Source organism: Mercurialis annua, linkage group LG5 (assembly GCF_937616625.2).
Source record: "Mercurialis annua linkage group LG5, ddMerAnnu1.2, whole genome shotgun sequence".
Classification (NCBI taxonomy): Eukaryota; Viridiplantae; Streptophyta; class Magnoliopsida; order Malpighiales; family Euphorbiaceae; genus Mercurialis; species Mercurialis annua.
This window is the reverse complement of record NC_065574.1, coordinates 40,872,512-40,883,754: the sequence shown is the minus strand read 5'-3', so window position 1 is coordinate 40,883,754 and position 11,243 is coordinate 40,872,512. Positions and strand designations below refer to the sequence as shown.

Below are 11,243 nucleotides of genomic sequence, written 5' to 3'. Positions count from 1 at the left end.
CTACTGATTTTGTAAAAAAAAAATGATTTATGGTGCATTTGTAGTAATTTTATAATATATTTACGTTTTAGTGTATTTTTGGTGTATATATAGTGTATTTCTGCCCCTTTTTAGTATATTTATGGTGCATTTACAGTGTCTATGGTGTATTTGCAGTGTTTATGGTGTATTTGCAGTGTTTCATGGTGTAAACCACAAAAAACACTAAAAAATGCTATAAATACACTATATATACACTACTTATACCCTATATATACACTACTTATACACTATATATACACTAATCTTACGCTATATAAACACCATAAAAACACTATATATATATATATATTACTGTTATACTATATAAAAAATATTTAGGAAAAAAATCTATAAAAATTAAAAATTAACACTATATATACACTATATATATACTAATCTTACACTAATCTTATACTATATTAAAAAACTGTCGGTTTGTTCGGTTTGATCGACCAAACCGAAAAAACCAAAAACCAAAATTGGAAACCGAAAAAAAGGTATTTTTGAAATTAAAAAAATAAAAAGGTATTTTTCATAAATGAAAACAGGTAAAAAAAAGAAAAATCAAAACTTGACAGGTAAAGGTGTAAATAAGTTATCAAAACATATATTTCAGGAAATTTCCATAATTATTTACTATTATCATAATTTTTAAACGGGCGCCATAAATATTTTTTATAAATTTATTTTTTAAAAAATTATAATCTTTTTAAATTTAGTTTTAAAATAACTATTCTTTTCAAAATACTTTTAAAAAAATAATTATTTTAAAAATCAAAATTTCAAAACTTATTTTATTTAGAAAGTTATTTATAAAAAAAAATATATGTTAATTTCTTTTGAAAGTAAATTATAGAAAATATTTTAAACAATAAAAAAGTATTTTATTTTTTTTTTAAAAATTGAACAAAAATATAAAGTTAAAAAATATTTTAACAATTTAATTAAGACTAATTTAAAAAAAACTATTTCAATAATTGTTTTTAAGAATAATTTTTGGAAAAAATTAAATTTGTGACAGATGTGTCCATTTCTGTCACATAATTTTGACGGACGCTTCCGTCACAAATTTATGACGGATTACATCTTTCACAAATTTGTGATGGACTTGTAATGAAAATGGATGTTACAAACTTTGTAAAAAGTTTGTGTCAAAACCGTCTATCATAGAAATGTTTTAAAAATTTGTATAATTGATGTTTTTAGCAATTTTTATAACAATTTCATAGAAAATGACATACTTGTTTTCATAAAAATTTCATTAAATAAATTGTCGAGAAATTTATCATAGCAGTTTCATGAAAATATTATAACATATTCTTTTTCATAGAAGTTGCATGACATGAATATGAAATTGTTGTAGTGAAAATGTATCATAACACTTTCATCAAATTTTCATAAAGTTTTTATAACATTATCTTAAAATTTTATACCATTTTCATAAACTATTTCATAATATTTTTATAAATTTTAGCTATTTTCAGAAAATAAATATTTAAATTTTATCATGGAATTATAACTTAAAGTTTTGATGCAACGGAGGTCCTTTCTTTTATTTCTATCCCGCCAAAACAAACGGTCAAATTATCATAGCCATGCCAATTTAACAGGAAAGCTTCGAAACTGCAACAGTTCCAGTTTTGCAACTTCAACGCACGCCTCTTTGTTAAAATCCGGTCATTTAAATGATATTCTTACCACCAATCATCTCATCAATTCCTACAAAAGACTCCAAAATACTTCGTATGCCCACAAGCTGTTCGATGAAATGTCTGAACCAAACGTGGTATCATTTACTTCGCTCATGGCTGCATATGTGGATATGGGTCAACCCAAATTTGCAATTTGGTTATACAATAGGATGCCTGAGAGTTCTGTTTTGCCAAATTATTTCACTTTGGCAACAGTAACTAACGCGTGTTCGATGCTTGCAGACCTCAAAACTGGAAAGAAAATGCATGCCCATGTGGAGATTTTTGGCTGTCAAGGAAATCTTGTGGTCTGCTCTTCGTTGGTTGATATGTATGGGAAATGCAATGATGTCGATGGAGCTAGGCGGGTCTTTGATTTGATGAGTTGCAGAAATGTTGTTTCGTGGACTTCGATGATTGCGGCATATGCACAGAATGCAAGAGGGCATGAAGCACTAGAAGTTTTTAGAGAATTTGGTTCTAAATCCATGCAAGGAAGAAGTAATCATTTCATGTTGACTAGCGTGATCAATGCTTGTGCAAGCTTGGGGAAGCTTGTTTCAGGAAAAGTTGCTCATGGAGCAGTTATTCGTCGTAGGTATGAGGTAAATGATGTTGTTTCAAGTGCACTTGTCGACATGTATGCTAATGGTGGGTGTTTTAGTTATTCGCATAAGGTTTTTATGCGAATTCCGAAACCTTCTGTCATCTCATATACATCAATTATTATGGGTGCTGCAAAGTATGGACTTGGGAAATTATCACTCCAGCTCTTTGAAGAGATGCTTGATAGAAGAATAAAACCAAATAATGTCACTTTTCTTGGGGTATTGCATGCATGTAGCCACTCAGGATTTGTGGATCAAGGGCTAGAACACCTAAACTCTATGCATGAGAAACATGGGATAATGCCTGATGCAAAGCATTACACTTGTATTGTTGACATGCTTAGTCGATGTGGACGTCTGGACGAAGCTTACCAGTTAGCAAAATCTATTAGGGTAAACTTGAATGAAGGTGCTCTATTGTGGAGCACACTTCTTTCCGCGAGTAGGCTTAAAGGACGAGTTGATATAGCTGTTGAAGCTAGCACGTGGCTAATTGAATCTAATCAACAAGTAGCTGGTGCATATGTCACATTGTCAAATGCTTATGCATCAGTCGGGAAGTGGGAAAATTCTCGTTGTATTCGGTCTGAAATGAAGCGAACAGGTGCTTGCAAGGAACCTGGGTGCAGCTGGGTTGAGATTAAGGATTCAAGTTATGTGTTCTATGCTGGCAATCTATCATGTGAAATAGGACATGAAGTTGTGAGTTTGCTCAAGGAGTTGGAGAGGAAAATGAAGGAGACCTGTTATGTTGGAGGAAGCATGGCATTAATGATTGTCGATGTTGAAGAAGAAGCCAAGGAGAAAGTTAGTTTTCATTGTGAAAGTTGGCATTAGCTTATGGTTTGCTTATTATTCCTTAAGCAATCACCATTGGAGTGAGAGAACTTGAGAATGTGATTATTGGGATTGTAGAAAGATATTTTGTTGTAAAGATGTTAATAGATTTCATCATTTACAAAATAGATTTTTAAACGAGCCGAGCTTGAAATTAGTGGTTATGCTCACAAAAACCTCATATATGAGCTCAATTAAGAGTTTGCGAGTGAATTTGTATATATATATTCGATTACATGTTTACGAGTTAGCTCGTATATAAGCTTGATTAAGGATTCAAGTCATAAGATGTCTTATTAATTAATAATTAGTATTAATTTAATGTATATTATTTCTCAAATAAGTTCATATAAGAGTTTGATAAATAGGATTCGTATATAAGCTCAATTATAGGTTCACGAGTTGGCTCGTATATAAATTTAATTATTAGCTCATAAGTTGACTTATCAATTAATAAGTTATAATTATTAATTTATTTATATTTTTTCTTAAGTAGATTTTTAAATTTTTAATTTTTAAAAGATGAATCGAGTCCTAGCTCAATTCGTATTAGTTCGTTTAGATGCTAAATTGTACTCGAGCTTGAACTTGATTAGGGTTCGCTTATTCAAGTGCTAAACAAGTTGAGTTTGAGTTCCGCGTACGTATTTAGTATATAAATGAAGGCCTAATCACTTAAAAGCCCTCCACCTTTAAACTTTTTTTCAATTGCATCCTGACGTTGGAAAACTCTCTCAAAACCCTCCCACCTTTATATTTCATTTCAATTGCACCCTAACATAGGAAAATCCTCTCAAAATCCCCCCACCTTTAGTTTTTTTTTTCAATTGTACCCTAAATTGAAATTTTTTATAGTTTTGATTTTAAAAAATTATGGATATAATTTTAGAAAGAATGAGTTTTTACATTATTAATAATATTAGTGTTTAATTAGAATATAAATTTAAAATAAAAGATTATTTTAAATTTTTTTCATGTCAAAAGAGGTCAATTTAATACTATGGAGTACAATTGAAAAAGAATCTAAAGGTGGAGGGGTTTTGAGAGGATTTTCCTACATCTGGGTGCAATTGAAAAAATAATTATAGATGGGGTCTTTTGAGTGATTAAGCCTTAAATGAATGAGCTAGAACTTGACTTGTTTTATATTGGCTAAACCTATTTTGAGGTCCTTAAACTATACATTTTTGGTTCATTAGGTCCCTTAACTTCTATTTGACTTCTTTGGGTCCTTAAATTTTCATTTTTTGGTTCATCAGGTCCTTCAACTTTTATTTATATTTCTCAAGTCCCTAATTGTTTATTTTTTGGTTCATTGGGTCCTTAAATGAATTTTCGTTTCAGGACCTAATGAACCAAAAAATAAAAGTTTTAAGGGCCTGATAAAGTCAAATAGAAGTTGAGGGACCTGATAAACTAAAAAATGAAATTTAAGAATTTGAGAAAGCAAAAAAAAAAGTTGAACGACTTAATGAACCAAAAAATGAAAGTTTAAGAACCTTAAAATGAGTTTAACCTTTTATATTTAGATGAACAAATACAAATTGAATGCAAACCGATCATACACATTATAAAATGAGAAGACTACATATTTACTTTAATAAATAAATATTTATAAATTCTACCTCAATAAGAAAAAATTAACAAAAATACCTCATGATTCTAGTATTTAAATGTTTTTATTCCCCGTGTTAAAACAATTTCAATCTGCACACAACATAAGCTATGTGAGGTCGAGAGAAATTCATCAGATGCATCAGACTCCCAATAACCTGAGCATACTCAGTTTGAGCCATATGATCTCCTCTATTTTTCATTAATTGAGTGTTAGCATCATAAGGAGTATTCACAGGTGTGACATCAAAATGTCCAAACTTCTTAAGAAATTTCTCAACATAATTCCCTTGTGATAGCATAATACTATCACCATTTCTTATGATTTTAACACCCAAAATCACATTTGTTTCACCCATATCTTTCATATCAAATTGAGAAGCAAGAAAAGACTATGTCTCATGTATTATACCAAGGCATGTACCAAAGATAAGCATATCATCCACATACAATCAAATGATGACAGACTCACTTTCAATTACTTTAGTATAAACACATTTATCGAAATCAGTAGAGGAAAACCCATCATTAATCAGAACTTGGTCAAATTTCTCATGCCATTGTTTAGGAGCTTGTTTCAAACCATATAATGATTTTAAAAGTTTACAAACTTTGTTCTTTTGTTTTGAAACAACACAACCCTCTAGTTGAGTCATATAAATTTCTACTTCTAACTCCTCATTTAGAAACGCAGTTTTAACATCCATTTGATGAATAAAAAGTTTATGAATTGAAGCTAAGGCAATTAAAACTCTAATTGAAGCAATTCTAGTTACAGGGACAAAAGTGTCAAAATAATCAATGTTTGGTTTTTGAGAAAAGCCTTTTGCAACCAATCTAGTTTTATATTTTTCAATTGAACCATCGGGATTCATTTTTCTTTTGAAAATCCATTTAATGCCAATGGGTTTTGCGCCAGGAGGCAAATCAACTAAAACCCAAGTATTATTTTGATTAATTGAATCAATTTCAGTTTTAATAGCTTCTTTCCAGAAAACAGACTCAGAAGAAGAAACAACTTCATTAAAAGTTAAAGGTTCATTATCAACCAAATATGTATAAAAATCATTTCCAAAAGAATTTTCAATTCTTTGTCTTTTGCTCCGTCTTAACTCCTCAGTAGAGTTCACTGCAATATTTTCATTTTCATTAACAGTGGGCATATGAGAAATTGACTCAGTTTTTAGTGGATACACACTCTCAAAAAATTCAGCATTCTTAGTTTCAACAATTGTATTGCAATCAAGAACATCACTTTTCAATACAAGAAACCTATATGCAGCACTATGTTCAGCATACCCAATAAACATACAATCAGAGGTTTTAGAACCTATTTTTCTTTTTTTAGGGTCAGGCAACATTACTTTAGCTAGACACCCCCACACTTTTAAATATTTCAGGTTAGGTTTATAACCTTTCCACAGTTCATAAGGTGTTTTACCAGTTTTCTTATATGGTATTCTAATCTGTAAATGACAGGCAGTTAATATTGCTTCACCCCACAAGTTATCACTAGCAGAAGAACTAACTAAGTGCATTCATCATTTCTTTTAGGGTTCTATTTTTCCTTTCTGTTACGCCATTAGATTCAGGGAAATGTGAAGGGGTTACTTCATGTATTATTCCTTCTTTTTCACAATAGTCATTAAATGTTGTGTGTTCACCTCCTCTATCAGATCTAATTCTTTTTATCTTTTTATTAAGTTGGTTTTCAACTTCAGCCTTATAAATTAAAAACATATTAAATGCTTCATCTTTATTTCTTAGCAAATATACTCTAGCATACCTAGAACAGTCATCTATAAAGGTCACATAATATTTTTTACCACCTCTAGTCATGGTCTGTTTTAGGTCTCCTAAATCAGTGTGTATTAAATTAAGTAGTTCAGATTCTCTAACAATAGAATGACAGGTTTTCTTTATTGATTTAGCTTCAGCACATATTTGACATTTATCCAAATTTGTTTTATTAATGCCAGAAATTATTCCAATTGATTGTATTTTCTTTATATAGCTAGCATTCACATGTCCTAATCTAGCATGCCATAAATCAATAGAGTCAATCAAATAAGCAAAAGAAGATGTAGTCTCTTTCATTATTTCAGCAACATTCAAAACAAACAAACCCTGATTACAATAACCCCTTCCCACAAAGACATTATTTGTTGTCATTACAATCTAGTCAAACTCAAATGACACTTTAACTCCACCCTTACCCATTAGTGCAACAGACAAAAAATTAGCTCTAATATTTGGTACATGAAGTACTTCATTCAGAGCCAATGTCTTCCCTGATGTGAGTTTGAGAAGAACCTTTCCTTTTCCAAGAACAGGGATTGTTCGGGAATCACCAAGGAACACATGTTCTTTTACATCCCCTACTGGTTTGTAGGAGGAAAAAGCATCTCTTCTTGCACAGATATGCGTAGTAGCACCAGAGTCTACCACCCAGTTTCTCGCATCAGCCACCAGATTCAGTTCAGAAATGACTGCAGCAACTACGTCATCTCCTTCGACCGAATTCACATTTGGCTTAGGAGGATTGCCATTTCTCATTCTTTTCCTGCATTGAGCTGCAAAGTGACCTGGCTTTCCATACACAAAACAGGCACACTTTTTCTTAAAAGCAGTGGAGTTAGCAACCTTGGGCATGTAATCGGAATTAACAATTACAGGGGTTTTTGATCATACCTCTTGAAGTTCCCCTTGTTTTGCACCACGTTTTCCCTTGGTGTTAGTGCCTTATTTCGGGCAGCTTTAATCTCCTTTCGGTTCGTCTCCTCAATGATGATGTGAGTGATCAGTTCCTGCAAAGTAAGTTGTTTGTGCTTATGTTTTAGATTCTGCTTATAGTCATTCCATGATTGAGGCAGTTTCTCAATCAAAATTCCAGCAATGAATTCCTCAGGGAGCGTAATCGATTCGCCTTTAATATCCTCTAGCAGTTTGTGGTATTCATTAATCTGAGCAATCATTTCCTTGTCCTCGGCCATCGTTCATTTGTAAAAGTTTCCAATTACAAACTTCTGTTTGCCAACATCCTCAACCGTGTACTTGCTGATCATGGACTCCTATATCTGTTTTGCTTCCTTGTACGCACAATAAAGGTCAAAAATTTCATTAGATAATGTACTGATTATTGTGTGTCGACAAACCTTATTGGCATAAAGCCATGTTTCGGATTCCTTGACAGGAGCACGAAGTGGTTTTGCCTCGGTTAATGCAGAGGCAACGTCGTGCATGTCGAGAACAGTAAAAATCCGCTCCTGCCCGCCGAAAGTTTTCACCGTCAAAGACTTGCATCTTTAAGATGTCTGGAAAGGGTTTGGCGTATGGAACGGCAGCCATTAAGGTCGGTAGAACGACACCAGTAGGAACGGCGACCGTAGGTGGAGCGTCGGTCTTGTCAGCACTAGTAACACCCGTATTCATCGTCTCAGTAGACATAGCAATATACTTTTAGATTGTTGTATAATTAATCGAATGAACAGAGTGTTTAAAGCTTGAGGCGTGATGTCACTGCCCTAAAAGTATATCGAAGTATACTCCAGGATACAACAACTCTTCTACGTAATGAAGTAGGAGCAGGAGAAGCAGTATTTAGTATCTGATAAATTGATCAACCCTAATCTAGCAAGTTTAAATTTAAATAACAGATATAAAATCTTTTTAGTTTCTAAAAATATGAGAGTAAAGATAATGGAGGTTTAAACAAATCAGTAGCTAATTAAACGTGTTGTAATTGCTTAGTCAAAGTTTGTTCCGATTTTTTAGGCATTAACCAAAACACATTTTACTTAATCAAAATATGGGCCTTCTCCTATAAGGCTTAAAAATATGATTAAAAATATAATTTTAAATTTCGGGTAACAAAAAATTTAATCAAGTCTCGGATTAAGCCCACTTGATTTGCAACATCCACCCACACCCAAGTCCAACTCCGAGGCGGGGGGACGGGGGGGCAGCGCGAGCCCATTCCCTTCTCTCCAACACATTTATAAGCTCATAAAGGGTTTTCACATATAAACACATTTTTGTCTCTTTAAACTTCCAATGTGGGATTGTGCACTTTTGAAATAACACTTAAAAACAAAATTCACAACAATCCCCCACTTATTTTAAAAAAAAATTGCTAGACTAGATTCTCTATTTAAATATATATGCATCAGTTTCGGTGTCTTTTGGACTATGAACCAAAACCTGAAAGAAGAGGTATAACCAACGGTAAACCTAGTGAAGTTTTAAACTTCTATGAACCATGAATTCCATTTGTAAGTTATAATTCTCAACAATCACATTATACTTTCACAAACTGTTACTCAACGCGGTTGTGCGCATTTAGGCCGTGCGCGTACCTATTTATTCATGAGTGCTCTAATGACTTAGCCACAAGTTATATAGGAGCGGCCCCACTCCACACTCATATAGGTGATTTCATCAAGTTTATATAGCAACTAAATATAAACTATCCTTAAGGACTATGAAATCATTAAGAGTTACAAAATCAACCTCACAATATTTGCTTCCAACACAACACACACCATAGGAATAAACTAAATCAAAATTTAATACTAGTATTACCCGTATGAACCAAATTCATGGGATATCCAATCACAGAAGTCGGGCTACCATCACGGTTAATACTCAAATTGGCTCAAGTCCCATTCCCCTCGATGTTTCAAGGATCATTTTCCTTCCCAAAGGTTTAGTCAGAGGATCGGCCAAATTCAGCTCTGACTTCACATAGTCAACGGACATAATTCCATCCTTTTGCAATTGCTTTACCACATCATGTCTTAGACATAAATGTCAGTTTTTACCATTGTAAGCTTTATTCTTCGCAATGGCAATTGCCGCTTGGCAATCACAATGCATAGACACTGAAGGAGTTGGTTTTATTCCCAAAAGGAATACTGACTAAGAAGTTTTTCAACCACTCAGCCTCATTGCCAGCTAATTCCAGAGCTATAAACTCGGACTCCATAGTAGATTTGGCAATTAACATTTTCTTAGATGATCACCAAGCAATCGCTCCTCCTTCAAGTGTAAACACATAACCACTAGTGGATTTTTTCTCATCTGAATAAGAGATCTAGTTAGCATCACTGTACCCTTCTAGTACAGCGGAAAATCCACTGTATAGGATACCATAATTCATGGGTCCTCTCAAATATTTCATTAGTCTGACAATGCTATTCCAATGATCACGGTTGGGATTATGAGTATATCTACTCAATCTGCACACAGCATAAGCTATGTGAGGTCGAGAGAAATTCATCAGACGCATCAGACTCCCAATAACCTGAGCATACTCAGTTTGAGCCATATGATCTCCTCTATTTTTCATTAATTGAGTGTTAGCATCATAAGGAGTATTCACAGGTGTGACATCAAAATGTCCAAACTTCTTAAGAAGTTTTTCAACATAATTCCATTATGATAGCATAATACTATCACCATTTTTTATGATTTTAACACCCAAAATCACATTTGCTTCACCCATATCTTTCATATCAAATTGAGAAGCAAGAAAAGACTATGTCTCATGTATTATACCAAGTCATGTACCAACGATAAGCATATCATCCACATACAATCAAATGATGACAGACTCATTTTCAATTACTTTAGTATAAACACATTTATCGACATCAGTAGAGGAAAACCCATCACTAATCAGTACTTGGTCAAATTTCTCATGCCATTATTTGGGAGCTTGTTTCAAACCATATAATGATTTTAAAAGTTTACAAACTTTGTTCTTTTGTTTTGAAACAACACAACCCTCTAGTTGAGTCATATAAATTTCTACTTCTAACTCACCAATTAGAAACGCAGTTTTAACATCCATTTGATGAATAAAAAGTTTATGAATTGAAGCTAAGGCAATTAAAACTCTAATTGAAGCAATTCTAGTTACAGGGACAAAAGTGTCAAAATAATCAATATTTGGTTTTTAAGAAAAGCCTTTTGCAACCAATCTAGCTTTATATTTTTCAATTGAACCATCAGAATTCATTTTTCTTTTGAAAATCCATTTAATGCCAATGGGTTTTGCGCCAGGAGGCAAATCAACTAAAACCCAAGTATTATTTTGATTAATTGAATCAATTTCGGTTTTAATAGCTTCTTTCCAGAAAACAGACTCAGAAGAAGAAACAGCTTCATTAAAAGTTAAAGGTTCTTTATCAACCAAATATGTATAAAAATCATTTGCAAAAGAATTTTCAATTCTTTGTCTTTTGCTCCGTCTTAACTCCTCCGTAGAGTTCACTGCTATATTTTCATTTTCATTAACAGTGGGCATATGAGAAATTGACTCAGTTTTTAGTGGATACACACTCTCAAAAAATTCAGCATTCTTAGTTTCAACAATTGTATTGCAATCAAGAACATCACTTTTCAATACAAGAAACCTATATGCAGCACTATGTTCAGCATACCCAATAAACATACAGTCAGAGGTTTTAGA

At 32.7% G+C, this 11,243-nt stretch overlaps 2 protein-coding genes across 2 annotated transcripts; one reads left to right on the top strand and one right to left on the bottom strand.

Moving 5' to 3' along the window:
- The first annotated feature begins 1,451 nt into the window (after nt 1-1,451).
- On the top strand, nt 1,452-3,444 carry LOC126680154 (pentatricopeptide repeat-containing protein At4g15720-like). The gene is given in 2 exon segments (XM_050375209.2): nt 1,452-3,140; nt 3,143-3,444. Coding segments are annotated over 2 exon segments (1,740 nt in total). The 5' UTR covers nt 1,452-1,552; the 3' UTR covers nt 3,295-3,444.
- A 6,419-nt stretch (nt 3,445-9,863) lies between these two features.
- Nucleotides 9,864-10,622, bottom strand: LOC126681849 (secreted RxLR effector protein 161-like). Its single transcript, XM_050377403.1, has 2 exons — nt 10,527-10,622; nt 9,864-10,178 (listed from the first exon to the last, which is right to left on the bottom strand). The coding sequence occupies exons 1-2, from the start codon at nt 10,620-10,622 to the stop codon at nt 9,864-9,866; spliced, it is 411 nt and encodes a 136-aa protein (XP_050233360.1).
- Between the last annotated feature and the right edge of the window lie 621 nt (nt 10,623-11,243).